Raw genomic sequence first — 21,404 nt, 5'->3', positions numbered from 1 at the left:
GTCTTCCTTCTCCCAGGGCTGGATGGTCTCCAGAGAAACTTAAAGGGAAGCTTTGGCATGAGAACGAGTCACCAAAGGCCACAGGTTAGCTAGTATGAGTGACTCGTGTTCTGTCTTCTTCATCCAGCTTTCCTCTAGAGACTTGTGCTCCAGCAGGAGTGGGTCCATGGTGACCGTTTTCTAGGAAGTCTGTGCGCTCAAGTCTGGCTGGCCTGAGCTAATCACCCTAGAAAAGAACCCGATGCAGACCCAGGGAGTAGGTACCCCATCAGATCATGACATCTGGCCCAAGTGTGGGAGGAAGTGTTTCTAGATTGCCTTCCAGGGTGTGACCCACCTCCAACCCTGTGCCACGCCCCAGCATTGCCTGACTTCCTGCTCTCCTTTTCCCCTCTCTGTCCTCTCCTCTTTTCTTCTCTCCCTGCCTTCTCCTCCTCGGTTCAGTGGCTTACCTAGGTTAGTTTGGCATGGTAAGATTAACAAAGCGAGTCTGGTCAAGTTTGGGGCCCTGGGGAACAGGGAGGTAGCACTGGCAAGAGAGGCAGATAGAGCAAACATGTTAAGAGACAGAGAGGTCCTTGGAGATCATCTGGCCCAGTCCCCTTGCTTAGCATGTCAAGAAACAAGCCCAGAGATGTTGAATGACTTGTCCAAAGACACGTGCAAAGAGTGGCAGAGCCAGGCTGGAACCACGGCTACTGACCCCACAATACAGCTCTGGGTTGATCTGAAAGTATCCAGTCTTTAGGTTGTGATATAATTTTGAGCATTGGTGTCAGGCTTCATTGCAAAAGCTTTGCTCTTGTTTTCTGCGCCCTCATTAGCCAGTGTACGGTTAAGAACCAACTTGTATTTTTGCTATTCATTTTTCAGGCCTGTTTTGGCATCTTTAAAAAGCCAATATGCAAAGTGAGCCTTGCATGCGAGGTAATAGCATATTGCTTTATTAGTATGTAGAGAAATGAATGCAGCTGAGGAGAAAGGAAAAGGAACCTAAAACAAGACCGTCTTGTTAGCCCCTCCTTTTACAGATAAAGAAACTGGGGCCCAGAATAGTTGGGTGGAAGAGAAAGGCTCACATCTGGGGTTGCTGGAGCCATGACCCCTCTCGCCCTTCCAGTTTTCGTAGAGTGTGAAGCTTGTATGATTTTTAGGGATTCTGTTTAGTAAAAAGGATACACATTACAAATAAAGAATTAGGTATAATCTTTGGAAGGGACTCAATGCAAGTGAAGGGTCTTGAAGCTTAAGCTATTAGCTGCACTGCAAACCACCAATGGTACCTGGACAGAACCAACTTTTGGAGGTGGCAGAAGAAAAGAGGCTTCTGGTTCTGGAATCTGGGAGAGAAGAAGGGGCAGAAATCATCCTCAGGGTCGAGTTGAGTCAGGCTTTTATGTGCACACCGTCACCCTTTCCTGCTGTTTCTCCTTTGTCTCCCCACTTTCCATCTTACAGCCTTGTTTGTTACTTAGCCTATGAGGTCAACCCTGAAAATGATAACTGGGCTGGAAATGCTGCGTATTTGTGAAAAGTGGAATGGAGACATTTTCTGGATGAAGGTGTCCCAGAAACTGGAATGAAAGTGATTCTTCACTGAAATGAATTATTCTGTCTCATTTGTACCCAGAGGATCTTCATTTATGGAGATGACTGAGTGATGACATGGAGAGGTCAATGCCATTGAAAGAAGAATTTACTACTTACATTACCCAAGAGAAGGGGGAATGCTGTGCCACACAGGGCTACAGGAGAAGCATTGGGATCTGGTCAGCAGGCAGAAACAGGAGTGAGGGGAAAGCCTGGACCAGAGCCTTTATTGGGGTTTCCATGGGAAAGGCAGGGCAGAGCAAACAGCTTAGGACTGGCTAGTTTGAATAGTTCTGGTGGGCTCTGGGCTATAGGGGTGGTCTCTAGTTGCCTCCTACCTGGCCCTGGGATGATTTAGGGCAGGGGAAATATTGGTTTGGTGTGTGAGAGTTAGATAAAGGGGGTGCTTTGGGGGATAGACTTGGAATTGGTTGGTTTGTATAGGAAAGGCATGCTCCTGGCCAGCCCTTTGCTATCGCTAACAATTGGTTAACCATGGCGGGGTCAGTCTGTCCTCAGCCAGCAAGATTTTTTTTTTTTTTTTTAATTTTTTGTTTATTGCAGTAACATTGGTTTATAACATTGTAAAAATTTCAGGTGTTCATCATTATACTTCTATTTCTGCATAGATTACATCATGTTCACCACCAAAATACTAATTACAAAAATATGGAACGCTTCACGAATTTGCGTGTCATCCTTGCACAGGGGCCATGCTAATCTTCTCTGTATCGTTCCAATTTTAGTATATGTGCTGCCGAAGAGAGCACAAGATTTTTAAGATATCATAACATCATAAGATATGGAAAATAAAAAACATGATTAATACATTCTGCCTAGCTATGAATGAAAGGACTAGGTGACTTCAAAACTTTTTACTGCCTTAGGGTACATTTCATCCGTGGCCAGATATAGAAAAAGCCAGTCCTTGCCATCATTTAATAGATTGGGGTTTGCAAGGAGAATCCTAGCTGCTGTGTTAATGACTGTGAATCACTATTCTTGTAATTTGAGGAAGCTGCCACTAGGTGGTGCTTAGACTCTGGTCTGGCCTGACTGAACACCCTGGCTTTCTGTAGGGGTGGATAACAGTTTTAGCTTGTTTTTCTATTCATTTTATACTTTCTCTGCCCAAAATATATCTCTTCAGGATAACAGTTTAAACACTAGATAGTTCTATATTCATAGAACAGTATCAAATAATTGTAGTAAGATTTAAAGAAATATACATACCTGAGTATAATTCAATATCTCTTTTTGCTTTTCAATCATCAAGTATAATGTAATCTGATTCTTAAAATCGTTTGTATTTTTCCTTCTGAGTTTTAGTACCTTAATCAAGAGACTATAGTGGTTATAGAGATGGTGGTGTGCTTTAGAATAGCTTGGCATGAAAAGTCTTCAGAGGGAGCACCTATTCAGGCTTTGATGTATTTCTATTAGAATAATACTTGAGGTTACCACTTCTCAGGAGAAGGTCCTATTTACATTTCCTTTGTTTGTTTTTGTTTTGGTGTGAGAGTGTTTTCTTCTTCACCTGAACAAGCATAAAGAAAGAGAAAAAGTAGTGGAGTAAAAACCACTGGTCTGTGTAAAAAATTCTATGATCTTTTCCTAACCTGCAGATAGCTTGTAAGTCATAGCCAGGATCCCTGTCAGCAGGGACAAGATTTAGGTGCCTGCTGATGACCTTGAAGCCATGGTGGCCTAGCAGCCCTCACAATGCCAAAAATAGTTGTGTCTGGTCCAGATGATAAATTTGCTCTAATATGAATGCTAGTGTTCATGGAATTTAACTTAAAAGAAAACAGAAAGCCATGACTCATTTTGAGTAACCTTCCCTTTTTATTTTAGGCAATTATCAGTCAAGAACAATGCAGAGCAAAAACAAATTCTAATTTTTAAAAAAAGATATACAAATTTTAAGAACAGACATTAATATTACAAAAGTCTTCACTATCTTTAAGCGTCGTATTCATCCAATATGTTTAAAATGTGATTCAGATCACAGCCATCTTTTGGTGAATCCATCCCTTGTAAAAAATGAAGTTGAGTTGTAAACGGGATTACTAACTCTAGTACAGCATTTTATTTTTAAAATACTTCTAATAAAGTGATGATTTTTTTCTCTAAATAAAAAATAAGTTAATATTTTTATCATAGAAGTACTACATACATGCAATAAAAAAAAAATTCAAATAATAGAGAATAATATAAAATGAAAGGCCTTCTTCCCCTCTTCCTTCACCCCCATTCCCCAGAGACAGTCACTGCTGATGGTTTCTGGTTTTCGTTTTCCCTAATAATAACCTATTATTATAACTTTAAATAATATATTTATACCTCAATTTCTTGACCAAGTTATCAATTTATCATTTCACTTATTGCTTCCTGATATGAAAAAAGACATTGGCACATATACTCTTCCATTTCTCTCATTTCATTTCTAATTTTTTGTTAGTTGGATTATTATTTTTACATTGTCAGGGTTTAAAAAAATGATACTTTTTCTGTAACTATAATGAGCATTTCTATAGGTTATAAAAATTTTAAACCTATAAATAGCATTTACAGTAATAAGATGTGTGTATATGTAACTGACTAGCCAAGTGACATTATTAGACTCATGGAGAAGAAAATACAGTCTTCAGTCATGAAAGCTTTGCTGCTTCTGAGCAACACGGTCTTAATTTTTTCAAGTTTCCTTTAATTCTTCTGGTTCATATGCAGCTACTGCTGTTTCTCATATCCTGTGTCACCTTTTTTTTGTGATTCTCTTATCTTTTGGGTGACAGTAATTTTTTTCATATATGGGTCAGTGGTAGTAAGTTACTCGTTCCTTTTCTAACTATAGAACTGTGGGAGGCTAAATTTTTTTCATTTACTTCAAAAACAACATTTTGCAACAGATTGAATGCAGAAGTAGGTATGAGAATCCAGCTGTCTTCCATCAGGCCAGACATTAAAACGATTTGCAAAATGTATGACAAGGCCTCTCTTCTCACTAAATGTTTTTGTTTCAGAAGGTAGTTATTTTTCATGAAAATATATTTATTTATAAAATAAATATCATTTATTTTAACAGATAACAGGCTTATTACTGTTATTTTTAAATGATTAATAAATATTGTAAAATATCTCTCTTTAAATTTCTAAATCTCTCTTTAAATTCTATGGTAAATATTGATAGGTATAACTCACATAAACAAAAGCTCTTTGGGGTCCTCAATAATTTTTAAGAAAGTAAAGGAGGCTTGAGACCAAAAAGTTTGAGAACGGCTGTTCTAGGGATTAAATATACATTTTAAACTTTTCACAGTTGATTTAGAGTTGCTTCATGTAAACTGTAGAAACTTGGCAGTGACATGGGCCCTGTCTGTCCCCCTCCTCCCCATCTTTTATGCTGTGAGTGCCATATATGTTACTACTGTAGACATGACAAAGCCTTCAAGATCATTTTATACCCAGTGATTGCCGTGGCCTTTGTCTGCTCCAAGGGTTAGCTGGCTCTGAACTTGCAGCTTCTCAGGTGCCTTGGAAGACATTTCTTCTCCCGGCTGCCCTGGGCTGCTGCATCCTCTGATTTCTCTCCTCCCCTCCAAGCCCATCTGCAGGAATCCCTCCAAATATCTGTTGGTGGTGCTTGTTTTTTCCCCTTTTTAGTTATAATTATAGTTTCATACTTGAAAAAACAAAAAAACACACCTTTTCTGTCATTTTCGTGGTAATTTGGAAGGTAGAAAAGTGCTCACTCTGCCATCTTAGAAGAGAGGCTTAATGTCACTTTCTCAAGCCCATTCATTCATTCAACTAACTCACATTTAGTAAATACTTGTTCCATGTTGGGCTTCAGGGTACAAGGGTGAACAAGCTTTTTTTTTTTCATAAATGTCTGGGCTCCTTTTATTTAAAAAATAGCTTTTATTGAAAAAAGTTTCATTTATTTTGAAACTTTTAAAATTTTGATAAAATTTCATACTCGGAGAGTTGCAATAGTACGAAGGGCCCCATATATTCTTGACTCAGATTTACCAGTTGTTAACATTTTGTCCTTTTGCTTTATCATTTGTGTACTCTCTCTCTGTTTCTATGCCATATATATATATAGTCTGTATTCTAATACATATTATATTCTATAGTATATATATTTTTTTCTAAACCATTTGAAAGTAATTTGTAGACATCATGTCCCCTTATCCATAAGTACTACAGTATGTATTTCCTAAGGACAAGAATTTTCTTTTACTGAACCACAGTATATATATCAAGATTGGGAAATTTAACATTGATAAATCCTATTATCGAATCCACAGTTCCACATTCCAATTTTGCCAGTTATCCCACTAATATCCCATCGCTGTTCCCCCGGCCCAGGATCCAACTCAGGGTCATACATTGTATTTAGTTGTCACATCTCCTTAGTCTCCTTGAATCTGGATCAGCTCCTTAGTCTTTCTTTGTCTTTCATGACCTTGACACTTTTTGAAGAACACAGGCCAGTTATTTTGTAAAATATCCTTCAGTTTGGGACATGATCCCTCATGAGTGGGTTTAGGTTTGTATTTTTGGCAGGAATACCATAGAAGTGATATTGTGCTCTTCTCAAGGCATCATATTATGAGGTGCAGGATTTCTGTTTGTCTCATTATTGGTGATGTTAATTTGGTTACTTATTTAAGGTGGTGTCCACTAGGTTAATTCACTGTAAAGTTACTAACTTTCCTTATATAATTAATAAATAATTTGTTGGGGATACATTGAGACTATGAAAATATCTTGTTCCTCATCAATCTTTCACCCACTAGCTTTAGTATCCATGGATGATTCTTGGCAGAATCAATTACTGTTATGCACCGCATAACAATGTTTCAGTCAACGATGGACCACATCTGCAACAGTGGTCCCATAAGATTAGTATCATATAGCCTAGCTGTGTAGTAGACTATACCATCTAGGTTTGTGTAAATACACTCTATGATGTTTGCAAAACGATGTAATTGCCTAACAATGCATTTCTCAGGATGTATCCCCATCGTTAAGTGACGCATGACATATATATTACTGTGACGGTTTCAAAATGATGATTTTCTAACACCATCATTCCTCTTACATATATTAATTGATCTTCTACTGTAAAGGACTTTCCCTTCTTCCTCATATTAGTTTATTCATTTATTTATATCTGTATGGACTCAGATTCTTATTTTATTTCACAAATATTCTATTTCTATTATTATTTATTTTGATGCTCAAATTATTTCAGAATTGGTCAGCGGGAACCCCTTCAAGCTGGTTCCTGTGTCCTTTTGACATGTCCTCATTATTATTTTTTGTTTTTATTTTTTTGTGAGGAAGATCGGCCCTGAGCTAACATCTGCTAATCCTCCTCTTTTTGCTGAGGAAGACTGACCCTGGGCTAACATCCTTGCCCATCTTCCTCCACTTTATATGGGACACTGCCACAGCATGGCCTGACAAGCGGTGCATTGGTGCGCGCCCGGGATCTGAACCAGCAAACCTCAGGCCGCCGCAGCCGAGCGCGCGCACTTAACCACTTGCGCCACCAGGCCGGCCCCATCCTTATTTTTTTTTAGCACTTCCTTACGTTCTGGCACTAAATATTCCAGGCTCATTTTGTGCTTTCTCTGCCCCAGCTCTGAATCAGCCATTTCTCCAAAGAGCCTTGTTCCTTGATGTCAGGAGTGGTATTTAGAGACGAAGATCTGGATGCTGTATATGTTCATCGTTACTGGGGTGTCTTTGCTTATAGACCCTTTAAGTGGACAGAGAGGACTATAAATATAAATATATATATAGTCATGTGCCATATAACAGCATTTCAGTCAACAATGGACCGCATATATGATGGTGGTCCCATAAGATTATTACCATACAGCCTAGGTGTGTAGTAGGCTATACCATCTAGTTATGTGTAAGTATACTCTATGATGTTTGCACAACGACAAAATTGCCTAATGATGTAGTCTCAGAACATAACTCTGTCATTAAGTAATGCATCAAAATCCCACAGTAGCAATGCCATGGCCACTTAGCTATGTATTTTTCTATATATGTTAAATATATATATTTACTTAGCTAGGTATTTTTCTATATATATTAAAAACCGTAAATTCAAACTGATACCTCCTATTCCAATGCATCACCCCAGGGTTAATTCTTCTATTTTTTCCTCTTTCCTTAGTTGTAACTCCCTTCTCTAATAGTGAGAAACTTGACTCCCATTCAATATATTTACTTATTTGTTCAATCCTACAATTCACAGAAAGTAGATTCAAAATTGGTAACTCCTACCTCTGCAGAAAACACTTTCTGTCTAGAATTAAATTAGTTTGTAGTTATTTTTATCTTTTGACTGAGAGCACATAGTGGAAGTAGCGTGTTCAAAAGTTATTCTGGTTAGTTCGTTTTTCACCTTCAGTGTGGTTATGTGATTTCATTTAAAATACTGTTAGGTTAATTTGTTTCTCTTTGCGTTCTATTTTAGTTTTTCTCTCTCATCCATGTTGATTTGGTTTGATTTTGTTTTATTTTGAGTATGTAAAAGGTTAACATTATTCTAAAAGTCAAAACTACTCAGTGCATAAGAATTCTTAAACGGATATAATGTTGGCTGATCCACTGAAGCACCTAGAAGAATAAACCTATTGCAGTTGATTTTTAGCTGGTTTGCCTGTTACTGGAGGAGGGCATTAGGGTCTGTGTTTCTCCTCCTGGTGTTAAACCCAGGTAGACTTTCTAGTAGCCTCCCAAGGAGGCTGGGAAGGGAAGGGGAAGCTCTTGTTTACGTGGCCATGGCATTGCTGCTGTGGGATTTTGTCATTTGTGGGATGGTACCAGGTGTCCAGAGCACTCTGTCTTTGGGCTCTGAGTTCTGAGGGCAGAAGTGGCTGCTCTGTGGGGAAAGAGTTGATGTGTGGTTCTGGGAGGCAGAACTCGAGCAGGGATTTCCCATCAACTTCAATGTTTTCACAGCGTCTGAGGGTCTTGCCAATCCTGGGGCTGTGTGGTTGTGTGACCAGGTTGTGCCTTGGGAGAGTCCCAGCCTTGGACAAGGATTAAGATGCACAGGTATGGAAAACCACAGATCAAGCATGCAGGAACTACTGTGCGTAGACACTGGCTTTCGAACTCGCCCTGTGCAGAGGAGACCCACACTGCCATGATCTCACATTTCTAGGAATGACCAAATCAATATTGACCCAGGGTACTGCCCGGATTCCAACCCAGGGAAATGAGACTTTGCCTCTCCGTGTGGGTCCCTGCCTCCTGCACTATAGAGCTGTTTCCATTTCCAGCATCAGTCGGGATGGCAGAGCACTCACTGGATGTGCATTCCAGAACCCTTAGTACAGTACAGAAGGGGCTGGCTCCCCCAGCGCTGGGACTGGGCAGGGGTTGGAGCGCTTTCAGCTCTCCAGCTTTCAGGGCTTAGCTGTAGGGCAAGGATTCACCCGAAACGTGAGAACAACGTAGCTGGGGAAAATAGAAAATGCACAGTCAATAAGACCTCTTTTCTTGCATTTCCTCCCAACTTCCCTGCAGAAATCCTCACCCACATTTAAAATGGTCTGTTGTGCTTCATGTATACAAAAAGCTTTCCCAAGTCTTATCTCTTCTAAACTGTACAAAACCCCACGATGCAGGGATGTAGCTCTCTGCATCTTGTACAGGTACCACAGTTGGGCTCTGGTCCACGGAGCCCGTGGCCGTGCTGGCCCCCCTGCCCAGCTCCAGCTCCAGCTCGTGGTGCCTATTCAGAGCCAGAGGAAGGGAATGTGGCGCCCACTCTGCCCGCTGGATACAGTTCAGCAGTGGCTGGGGATATTCTCTGATGTGTGATTAATAATTAAATAATTAGCTCTCAGAAGGCAAACTGCTGGCTCGTGTGTGTACTCCGGGCAGAATCAGGCTCCGCGGGTGTGCTTCTCTGGGAGGAAGGGGCAGGCCGCACGCATCTTGCTTTGACCCACTCCTGACCCGAGTGGGCAGAAGCAGAGTTTCTCGCCTGGTTTCTTTTCCTCCAGCTGCCAGAAGAGAGAAAGAGTGTCATCTCACGTTTCAGAAGTGTTCATTAAGGCCTGGCAGGTAGCCTGCGGGAGGTGGGTGTTTGAGAAAGGCTCCTGGGCGTGAGCCTGTATCATTGCCTGTAGCAGAACTTTCCTCTCTTACTCAGCTCAGCTTGCTGGGTGCGGGAACCCAGTGTTTCCTACCCTGGGCAAGTTTCAGGTGCAGCTTCTCCGTCTTTCTAGATGCCTTGCTCGAGTATAGAAATTCTCTATTCACAAGAGCAAGACTTCTACTTCTGAACTAAAACACCCACCAGGCAGCCGTGGTGTTTCCCTGTGGGGTGCAGGCCCTGGGGCTCAGAGGGACCAGGGCGTGGCTTCTTGCCCTGGAACCTGGGAAGGAAAGCCCTAGCAATGAGCACCATGAAGCTGTGATCACTCCGAGGCCAGGCTCCCGGACACTGTGCCCCTGGAACCTGCCAAGTTGTCCCTGCCAAGCTGAGGGTCCTCGGGAAATAGAGGAACCTTACCCTTGAGCATGTGTCTGGTGCCCATTCTGAGGGACTGCTTTGTTCCTTGCTCTTCTTTATCTTCTTTCTTAGTCCCCACCTCTGCTTCCCGGTAGACGCTGTACCCAACACGGCACACATCCTGTTGCCGCCTCCCTTTCCACGCAGCCTGTTGTGTCAATGTCATAGAATGCTGAATGGGACTCTTGTTACTTTGGAATTGATGACTGGGGCCCAAATCTGAGGAAATGAGATTCTAAGAGAGTTATCAACAGTTGGGACCAGACCTCTTCCCTGGGGCATAAAAAGATAGCCCAGAACTGGCCCAACTATCGCCTACTCTCACCCCAGCTGTTCCCCTTCCCCACCCCTGGATGATAGAAATGACTGGGCAGAGGTGCAAAGGGGGCGTCTGTGAGCCACGGCCTTGGTGGGAGGGCATGTCTGAGATGGGAGGGGGTTCCTACCCTCTCATAGAGGAGGGAGCTGGATATGAGGTCCCTGAGTGTGGGGGAGAAGCTGATATTCTGGCCCCTACTGGATGTCTGCTCATGCTACATCTAGACCCATGGCTCTGCCCTCAGCCTCTCTGAGCAGGAGCTAAGGGAACAAAGAGAGCTGGCAGGGCAGGGCGAGAGCGGGCTTGTGGAGTAACCAGCCAGTCTTTATATTGTGATTTATAATAAGAAATAGATATTTGGTTTTCATCCCTGTTCCTGGCACAGAGCTCCTAAAACCCTTGGAATTTCCTAAGTGATAAGAGTGATAAATATATCCTGATATTCATAACAAACCTCTTTCAACCACAGCTGGGTTTATGTTAATGAGGTGGCTTTTGGAAAGCACCTAAAGATGGGGGCTGGTTGCCAGGGGAACCAAGCATGTGATTAGAGGGTTGGAACTCTCAGGGGAGGGGAGAGGGGCTGGAGGTTGAGTCAATCCCCAATGGCCAATGACTTAATCAATCATGCCTATGTAATGAAGCCTTCATAAAAACCAGAAAGGAGAGGATTTGGAGAGCTTCTGAATTGGTGAACACGTAGAGAGTTGGGGAGAGTGGCTGGAGATGGCATGGAATCTCCACGCCCCTTCCCCATATGCATCTCTTCCATCTGGCTGTTCCTAAATTATATCCTTTTATAATAAACCAGTAATCTAGTGAGTAAACTGACTTCTTGAGTTCTGTTAGCCGCTCTAGCAAATTAATCCAAACCCATGGAGGGCATCATGGGGACCTCTGATAGATAGCCTGTGGGTCAGAAGCACAGGTGACAACCTGGACTTGCAGTTGGCATCTGAAGTGGGGGGCAGTCTTGTAGGACTGAGCCCTTAATTGGGGGTTCTGACACTATCTCCAGGTACATAGTGTCAGAATTGTAGGATATCCAGCTGGTGTTGGAGAATTGCTTGGTGTGGGAAAAAACCCCATACACCAGAATTGGTGTCAGAATTGTACCAGTCATGTGCCAAGTAGTCACTATGCAAGGGAGCTGGTTTGAGTTGTCTAGCCAATACTTTCCTAAAAGGTCAACTCTGGGGCAGTAGCAAAAGGCTGAGGGCGTCCCGTGAGCTGTGAGGCTGGAGGATGTGGTGGAGAAAGGAGAGGTAGGAAGAACGGGGCACCCGAGCTGGTGCTCCTGTGTTGATGCCTGGAGGCAGTGGGTCAGTGCAGGGAGCCCGGGAAATACCCCTGCCATCTCTGTATTACCTATTTGGCATTTCTTTCTAGGGTTCTCTGTCTCATCCTCTTTCCCTTTTTCTGTGCTTTTGTTTCTTCTTCCTTCTTTCCCTCTCTCTAAGAACGTCAGAGTTGCAACCTCAGGGTCAAACCAGGCTCTTCCTCCAGCCTCTGAGGAGCAGGCTCTGGGGACACTTAGATATGGTCTTTTAGCACTTGTTAAAAAAGGTAGGCACACTCCCATAGACATCCCCAAATAAGCTGTCATGGCTCGGTCACCATTTCCAACCATTTATACCTTCATTCTGAGGGTACAGAGTCCCCTAAAGTTTCACCCTTGTTCATCTGTGAAGCACCTTTAAGGCTGACTTAGTCCAGTGAGATCCAGGGAGAGAAAGGCTTTTCATACACCATTAGGTAAAAAAACAAATCAACAAAACAGGCTTCAGAGTGGAAACACAAGGCTGGAAAGAAAGAGGAATAAAGTTTCTAAAACTACAATGAGAGTTTATGGGGAAAGGCAGATGTCTTCACAATTAAGCAAAGTCCAGGGTATTAGAAATTGAAACCTGTAAGATTGAAATTTAAGAGACAAAAGGGAAGTAAGCTGTGGTTCGGGGCAAAGTACGGATTTTACTGGAGCAGGGGGTTCAAATCTCGACTGTGGGACTTAGGGCAGTGGTGGCTCTCCTCCCAGCCTCTCTTTCCTCGGCTATAAATGAAGCCCTCTCCTGCTGCCTCCCAGAGGTGTTGTGAGGATCAAAGGAGGGGATTGATGTGGAAGCTGTAAGCATTCTCTAAATTATTACTCTATGTTGCTGATTGTTGCTATTGTTATTACTGTTTCTAATGGCCTATAACAAGCCAGGGTAGGAAGCTGAACACAAGCAGAGACAGGAAGTTGCGCCATGTCCTGACTTTGAGATTAGGTTCCTAGAAAACAATCCTACATTCACCGAACGGTCCCTTGGTGCCATTTGTTCAAGGACAAGCATAGGTTGGCAGGGTCTTTGCTCTGAGTCACCATGACTGGTCTCACATTTATTGACTTTCAGGAGATTCATCATCTGTGGTTTGTGGAAGACAGATGAACAGAAATATACCCAGATAAAAGGAGTTAGGGACTGATGGGGGACACCATGGAGTCCCCTGGCCATCTGTCCCGGGTGGCTTCATTGACGTCCCTGATGATTTCTCGAGGCCCTTTCTTGATCTGAGTGTATGATGCCAGGGGAGAAGAGGAGCAGGGATCCTCCTTTTGTTTTGACCAAGTCTGGCTGGCCTCTGCCTTTGGTCCTGGATCATGGGCGCTTCCATTGTTCTCAGCCATTCAGGAGCCATGCCCCTGTGACTCTGACCTTGGATTTTTTTCCTGTACTCTTGAGTTTTCTGCCTTCTCGCTGTGTTTGTAGATCACATACACACACCAGTTAGACTCTTCCCACCCAGCTGATGTTCATTAATCACTGCTGTGGTAGTTTGAAGATATTGGAAGACTCTACTGATGTCTGAATTCAGAGTAATTACTAAACCTATGCAAGACCAGTTCATAGCATGAGCTGCTACTGGTTTTTTTTTTATGTGTGTGTGAGGAAGATCAGCCCTGAGCTAACATTCATGCCAATCCTCCTCTTTTTGCTGAGGAAGACCGGCCCTGAGCTAACATCCATTGCTAGTCCTCCTCCCTTTTTTCCCCTTTTGCTCCCCAAAGCCCCAGTAGATAGCTGTATGCCATAGTTGCACATCCTTCTAGTTTCTGTATCTGGGACGCCACCTCAGCATGGCTGGAGAAGCGGTGCGTCGGTGCGCGCCCGGGATCCGAACCCGGGCCGCCAGGAGCGGAACGCGTGCACTTAACCGCTAAGCCATGGGGCCGGCCCCGAGCTGCTACTGGTTTTGTTTAAGATCATTTTAGGATTTCCACAAGGTTTAGTCTTTTTAGTAAAGAGTTTCCATTTGAGTGTTCTGTAAGTGCCTTTGTTATTTTTGAATCAGAAAAATGAGGAAGGCATCTGTTTAACCACTTACTATCCTCTGATTCTAGACAACTGCCAAATGATGCCTTAAGAATCCTCTCTATGTGGTGGAAGGGGCTTAGAGATCACTGTATCAACCAGTGTTCAGTCAGGAAAACAGAAACCACCTTAGGCATTTTAAACAGAGAGAATTTAATACGCAGAATTCATTACAGAAGTGTTAGAAGAGCCAAAGGAGGAAAAAGCACAAAGTAAAGTTACCCCAAGATTAGTAACTGCTGGAAGCTGCTGTCCCCGCTAGGACTGGAGGACTGAAAGGGAAAATGGTGTTACCCAGAGCCCATGACCCTGGCCTGAGCTGGAACCCAGAATCCTACGCTCACCCAGAAGTGACATATAGCTCTTCTACCTACATTCCAGTGGCCAGAACTCAGTCCCATGGCTACACCTACCTGTGGAGATGCTGGGAAACGTAGACCACTGAGTGGCCAGAGGCAAGGGAACTGTGTTGGCTGAGCAGCTAGTCTCTGCTGTGTTCCTCTGGTACAGGAGTCACTACTGCTAGGAGAGAGCAGCCACCTTTTGCAGACTCAGTCTTCAGGACTGTGTGTGTACACACATGCCCGCCCTGCCACAATAGGATAGAATAGTTTAAAGCTGAGTTCTCCTAGCTTCTCCTGTCCACTTCCCCTCCTCTCCCCTTGCCGGCCATCCTGAATGCTGTGGAGCTGACGTCTCTGTGCTCTGTTTTCAGGGGGCCCTGGCCCAGCCCCAGCCCTGGTGGAAGAGCCAGCTGTTCATACGGGAGCCAGTGCTGTTCGGGACCTGGGATGGTGTGTTCACGTCCTGCATGATCAACATTTTTGGGGTTGTCCTTTTCTTGAGGACTGGCTGGCTGGTGGTGAGTGATGAGCTGGTGGCGCTGGAGCCTCGTGTGGGCCTGTGACATGGAAAGCTCTGTCACTCTCGGGCATTCCACAGTACAGGCAACAGATTCCTGAAGCACCAATGCTCCAAAAACATGAAACAAGACCAAGTACGTTGAATAGCTGGCACTGCTTTTTAAATGAGAATCCTGAGAACCTGGGCCTCAGACAGAGGTTCCAATGGAAGCCTCTCCATGGATTTAACCACAGAAATATGAGCACAGAAGTCAGGGCACATCATGGGTGGGACTAGAGGTAGGTCAGAGAGAGCTGACCGATGGCCAGTTTGCCTCCAGTTTGAGACCTTCTCCAGCTTTCCTGGTATTCTTCAGCTCGTCTAGTGCCTTCCTGGTGGCACCAGCACCTCGACCACATGGTTGCCTTCCCCCCACACCCAGATCCTGTGTGTAAGGCTGAGCCCTGGGGTGTTTGGTCAGAGGTGCAGACTGCCTACCACTCAGGGCGATGACCTGGGGCAGACACTCCCGCATGGGATCGTAGGGGTCAGTTCATCTTCCTTCGCAGAGGGACAAGGGCCTCTTCTTTGTGTCTTAGGTGAAAGTTTCCTGAGACCTTCCAAACAGATGTGTGTCCTGAGCACGGTTCTCGCCCTCCACACAGAGCTTTCAGTGAACTAGATAGGCTGTTGAGGGAGAGGGAGAAGTAGGGGGAGAGGGAAAGTGTACTGGAAAAGCCTACAGTTTTCCTCCTGTGTCTTTCTCCTTTACTTTTGCACAGAACACTTCACTTCTGACACTTCTGGTCACCAGATGTGTGTTTTTATTCCCCCCACACACCAAGCAATTCTGTGACACCAGCTCGGTGTCCTATAATTTAACTCAATTGTGACACTGTCTACCTGAAGATAGCATTAGATCCCACAAGTTAAGGTCTCATTCCCACAAGACTGTCCCCACCTCACTTCAGATGCCAATCGCAAGTCCACATTGTCACCTGATTTTCTGCCTGATTGGCTATAAATCAGAGGTTCCCATGACCTTCTCCTCAAGTTCGATTAACTTGCTAGAGCGGCTCACAGAACTCAGGGAAATGCTGATGTTTACCGGTTTATTAAAGGATATGATAAAGGGGATGGATGAACAGCCAGATGAAGAGATACACCAGGCACAGGAGTTCCTGTCCCTGTGGAGTTGGGGTGTGTCAGCCTCCCAGTACGTAGATGTGTTCACCCACCTGGAAGCTCTCTAAACCCTATACTTTTGGGATTTTATGGAGGTTTCCTCATGTAGGCATGATCAATTATTAACTCTATTTCTAGCCCCTCTCCCCTCTTTAGAGAAGTGATGGGGGTGGTTGTTGAAAATTCCAAGCTTCTAATCATGGCTTGGTCTTTCTGGTGACCTGCCCCCATCCAGGAGCCATCCAGAGTCACCTCAATAGAATAAAAGATGTTCCTAGTGCTCTTATCACTTAGGGAATTACAAGGGTTTTAGGAGCTCTGTGCCAGGAACTAGAGGCAGAGACCAATATATATATTTTCTATTATCTCACAGAGGAGGGGAGAGAGAGAGGTGTGTGTGTATTTATTTTAAGGAATTGGCTCACATGATTATGGGGGCTGGCAAGTCCAAAATCTATAGGACAGCGAGATGCTGGGAAGAATTGATGGTGCACTTTTGAGTCCAAAGTCTGGAAACGCAGGCAGAATTTCTAAGTTGCAGTCTGGAGACCAAATTCCTTCTTCTTTGGGAAGCCCGTCTTGGCTCTTAAGGCCTTCAACTGATTGGAAGAGGCCCACCACATTAGGGAGGTTAATCCTCTTTTCTTAAAGTCAACTGATTGTAAACGTTAATCACATCTACAAACTTACAGCAACTTCTAGACTAGTGTTTGACTAAACTACTGGTCACCGTAGTCTAGCCAAGTTGACACATAAAATTAACCATCACCTATGCAAATTCCAGAGGATTAAAGCTTCACTGTGGTGGGGTTTATGGGGTTCTTAGCTGCTCAGGAGACCTGGGTGGGGCCAGACCTTCCTAAGCTCTTGCTCTACCCCATACCCAGGCCCTTAGCTCAGGGTTCAGCCTTAGCCGCAGCCAGGGTGAATCTGATATTTTTCTTTATTAATGTGTGGAAAGCTTAGAGCAGAGTTAGCAACCTCTCTGGTATGGATGCTAAGAATTCTCCCTCTCACACTCCTCCCAAACTTGCAGGAGCTCCCATTTACAAAAACACAGAGCCTCCAGCTCAGACTCCTCATCCTGGCACGTAGTCTCAAGCTTCAGGGATCAACCTCTGATTTTCCCCTTCCTGGGAGCCACCTCACTGCCCAGCACTTCTCCAGCCTGTGTCCAAGGGAGGCCCATCAACCTGACTGCTGTGGCAGAGAAAGGCCTGGCCAGTGACAGCCTGGGCCCCTGGGCTCTGCTTCATGCAGGGGATGGTTATGGGATGGTGGAAGGAGAAAAGTGTAGGCTCTCTCTGTTTTGATATCTTAAGTCTTTAGGGGCATCCTCTTAACCCTCCCGCTGGATGATCTTCTTGAGAAATGGCTATCCAGAAATGTCAATTCCATCCCCAAAGTGAGGGGACAAGTTGTATTAGTTATCTATTGCTGCATAACAAATTACCCCAACATTTAGCAGCTTAAAGCAACAAGTATGTATTATCTTGTAGTTACTGTGGTTCAGGGCTCCAGGTGCGACTTACCTGGTGCCTCTGGCTCAAGGTCTCTCATGGGGTTGCAGTCAAGCTGTCAGTGGGGGCTGCAGTCTCATCTGAAGGCTCTACTGGGAGGGGAGCTGTTACCAGATCACTTGTGTAGTTGTTGTCAGGCCTTGTCGTGTGGCCTCTTCACAGGGTTGCCTCATTATGTGCAGCTGGCTTCCCCCAGGGCCAGTGCCCAAGAGGAAGCCAGTCTTTCTAGATCCTCATCTCAGAAGTGACATCCCACCACTTCTGCAGTATTCTGCTCATTAAAAATGAGTTACTTGGTCCAGACCCCACTCAAGGGGAGGAAATTACACAAGGGCATGAATGCCAGGAAGTGGGGATCCCTGAGTCCCTCTTTGAGACTACCTACCACACAAAGACATCCTTTTGCCCTGAAAGGATCTCTGTTTTTCAGTTCTGACGTTAGTTTTACCTGAAAAGTCATATTTGATCATGGAAAAAAAGGTGAATGTGACACGCCAAAAATAAGATAGAGCTTCTAGGAGATGGCATAAAATGAAAATAAGTAGCCGTCAAGCCAGAATCATTTTTAAATAGAAAACATTAACTCTAAAGAATAATATGGCAGCATACTTACAATTTGGAAAATGTTAAAGTGGCAGTTTTGGTATGAAAAGTTAAAGATTGGTACAGGATATTTTATTATCACATGCAGAGAGTTTAACGGCAAGAAAAAAGGAAGAAAATAGTAATTATATAATTTCATTAAAAATATAAAATCAGCAAAATAAGTAACTGTCCAAATAAAACATAATCCTTCTCTCTTGGAGCTCACAGCCCAGGAGTAAAGAGGGGCTTGGAAACAGACCCAGTGTGATAAGTACTGTGATAAGGACTAAGCCCTGGGTACTGTAGGAGCCCAGAGGAAGGGTCGCAGGGACAGCTTCCTGGAGAAGGAAACTCCTGAACTGTCTTAAAGGATGCTTTGGAGTGAACCTGGCCAGGATGTGGAATGAGCAGGAAAGACATCCCCAGGCAGAGGTCAGCCTTGGTGAGGGGCTGGGGGGAAAACTTGTGCCTTCACACTGGGGCACAGAGCACAGGTATTGGGGGCTTGTTGGCCAAGGGATCAGAGGGACTGGGGAGGTAGAGAGGGGTCAGATTAGGAGGGGCCTCGTCCGTGTATTAGGTAGCTTTGACTTTGCCCTATGGGCGATGGGAAGTCACTGAAGAGTTTGGAGCAAGGACATTTCCCTTCATCTGGGCCTTACTCTTGTGGTGCTGCCTCTGTCCTTTTCCAGTCGCCGCACCTCTGTGGCCCAGCTCTTCTCCCCTGGATTGCAGCTCCGGGGGTGTGGTAGAGGTGGTCACTGCTCCCGGGAGGGGCCGCATCTGGCGGGGGCTCCTAATCCTAACCCCTGACCTTGCTCCTTGCTGTTCCACTGCAGGGCAACACAGGAGTGCTCATGGGCATGTTTCTGGTGTCCTTCGTCATCCTGGTGGCCCTCGTCACTGTGCTGTCTGGCATCGGGGTCGGGGAGCATTGTGGCGTTGGCAGCGGCGGCGTCTACTCCATGATCTCCTCGGTCCTCGGAGGGCAGACCGGAGGCACGATTGGGCTGCTGTATGTGTTCGGACAGGTGAGCCCGGGCTGCCGGGGCAGGGGACCTGTGCCCTGAGGCCACCTTGTGCAGGATCTCTTTCCCTGCCGTGCTCTTTGCCATCATCTTCTCATCCTCATCCTCATTTGCCCTGGTGAGAGGCAAGGTGGGGGAATTGCCCCCATTTTATAGATGGGCAGACCAGGGCTCTGAGAGAGACTCACAGGCAGAGCCTCACCCGGGTCCAGGGCTCTGCCCCTCAGTCCAGCACTCCTTCCACTTCCCACTCGTGCCTCACGGGGTGCTGATGGGACCTGGGAGGCAGGGCCTGGGCTGGAACTATTCTTGCTGCCCGCTCTAGGGAGGGGAGTGCCCGACAGTGGCCGGAGCCCAGGTGGCAGCTGCGTGGCTCCATCCCTGGGGCACTTTCGTGCTGAAGAGGGGACATTTGGCTTATGTCAAAGGACTTTCCTAGAAGCAGGCACTTCTCAGATGAGCTGGTGCTCTAGGTGCGTTGATGGCTTGATGGCCTTAACCAGACGCTGACAGGCCTGTGTGGACGTGCAGTCTGAGCAGGAGAATACTAATGAGGAGACTCAGAAAACCAGCGAGCAGGAAGAAATGCCGAGGCTTATTTAGCTAAAACACAGGGACGGTGACCTAACGCTGAGGAAACAAAGTGCAGACGTTAAGAAGCAGCTCTTTGTAAGCACTTCTTGGCTTGAAAAAGTCTTTTATGATGGTGCAAAGGGTGGTGGGTGTTTGAAAAAACAGTTTAAAGAAAAAAATTTGTCTAAATAAGAGTACCAGAGTCTCGTCAAAGAAAGCACTGGTTTTGTTTCTTTTATTTTTAAGCAGCAGGGGCAGGGTATTTTAGCAAAAATACATCTGATTCTCCAACAGCACAAAGCTGTGTGCGCGCACGTGCGCGTGTGTGTGGAGGGCAGATGCATGGAAGGCAGACATTGTCACTGGGCTCTTAAAAACCGCTTACCTTTATCAGAGAAAGATCTTTAAGCAGAGTAGTTTGGGAGGCGAATAATAAACAGTCAGTTTACTTCATTACTCTGGGGATTTGTATTGATTTTTTTTCTTCTCTGCTATTTTATAGCTAAGGAGGCTGCAAGATGGGCAAACAGCAGCCCTCATGTTTCCCACGCCTTGGGTAGACAACAGGCTTGCCTCTTGAAGCAGACACCACAGAAGGGGCACCCGTGCTGACCGGGTGGGAAGGGTCCTCGATAGAGAGGGAGCCGGGATGTTGGGAGTCTCCTGTAAGTCGGCTGACTTGCAAGGAACGATGGTCACAGAGATGTTTTCTGTGAGCTGGTGGCCACCGCTGAAGAAACCATTGCATCAACATCCCTTGCTTTGCCTTCTTTCCACCTGGGCCTTGGTCAGAAACATCGGCGCCCCTCTGGTCATGTCTTCGGCGTGCCTCTGTTTTGTCTGCAGCTGACCTGGGCTCTGCTCTCTGATCAGGGTGTGGTTGCTGCGCAATCCTTTTTATATGCTGCTGAACTCAGTTTGCTGGTATTTTGTTGAAGATTTTTCTGTGTGTATTCACGAGGGATTGATCTATAGTTTTCTTGTGATATCTTTGTCTAGTTTTGGTATCATGATAATGCTGGCCTCCTAGAATGAGTTGGGAAGTGTTCCCCCCTCTTCCATTTTTTGGAAGAGTTTGTGAAGGATTGGTGTTAATTCTTTAAATGTGTGGTAGAATTTAGTGGTGAAGCCATCTGGTCCTGGGCTTTTCTTTGTAGGAAATGTTTTGATTACTAATTCAATCTCTTTACTTATATAGCCGTATTCCGATTTTCTTTTTCTTCTTCAGTCAGTTTTGGTAGTTTGTGTCTTTCTAGGAATTTGTTCATTTCATCTAGATTATCTAATTTATTGGTGTATAATTGTTCATAGATTCCCTTATAATCCTTTTTGTTTTTGTAAGATTGGTAGTAATGTCCTCCCTGTCATTCCTGATTTTAATAATTTGAGTCTTCTCTCTTTTTTTCTTTTTTTTTTTTTTTTGGTGAGGAAGATCGGCTCTGAGCTAACGTCTGTTGCCAATCCTCTTCTTTTTGCTTGAGGAATATTGGCCCTGAGCTAACACTCGTGCCCATCTTCCTCTATTTTGTATGTGGGACGCTGCCACACATGGCCTGATGAGCAGTGCGTAGGTCCACACCCAGGATTTGAACCAGCGAACCCTGTACCGCTAAAGCGGAGCGCTTGAACTTAACCACTACGCCTCTGGGCCAGCCCCCCACTTCTCTCTTTTTTTCTTGACCAATCTAGTTAAAGATTTGTCCCCAAAGAACCAATTTTTGGTTTTGTTGATTTTCTCTATTGTTTTTCTGGCTTTTCTTTCTTCCTTCCTTCCTTCCTTCCTTCCTTCCTTCCTTCCTCCCTCCCTCCCTCCCTCCCTCCCTCCCTTCCTTCCTTCCTTCTATTTAGGCT

At 44.8% G+C, this 21,404-nt stretch overlaps 1 protein-coding gene and 1 non-coding gene across 4 annotated transcripts in view; one reads left to right on the top strand and one right to left on the bottom strand.

The window, feature by feature from the left end:
• SLC12A8 (solute carrier family 12 member 8) overlaps nt 1-21,404 on the top strand; it is a 126,087-nt gene that overhangs the window by 4,825 nt on the left and 99,858 nt on the right. For all 3 annotated transcript variants that reach the window (XM_087439733.1, XM_087439732.1, XM_087439734.1), the window contains exons 2-3: nt 14,535-14,681; nt 18,792-18,983. In XM_087439733.1, the coding sequence (XP_087295859.1) occupies nt 14,535-14,681; nt 18,792-18,983 (339 nt within the window). The remainder of the gene's footprint in view (nt 1-14,534; nt 14,682-18,791; nt 18,984-21,404) is intronic.
• On the bottom strand, nt 2,254-2,360 carry LOC147915143 (U6 spliceosomal RNA). The gene has a single exon (XR_015554551.1). It is a non-coding gene; the product is annotated as a U6 spliceosomal RNA (small nuclear RNA).

This window comes from Ceratotherium simum, chromosome 15 (assembly GCF_057802395.1).
Source record: "Ceratotherium simum simum isolate JZ-2026a chromosome 15, ASM5780239v1, whole genome shotgun sequence".
Classification (NCBI taxonomy): Eukaryota; Metazoa; Chordata; class Mammalia; order Perissodactyla; family Rhinocerotidae; genus Ceratotherium; species Ceratotherium simum.
Note: the sequence above shows the minus strand (reverse complement) of the source record. Positions and strands in the feature narration are given on the sequence as shown.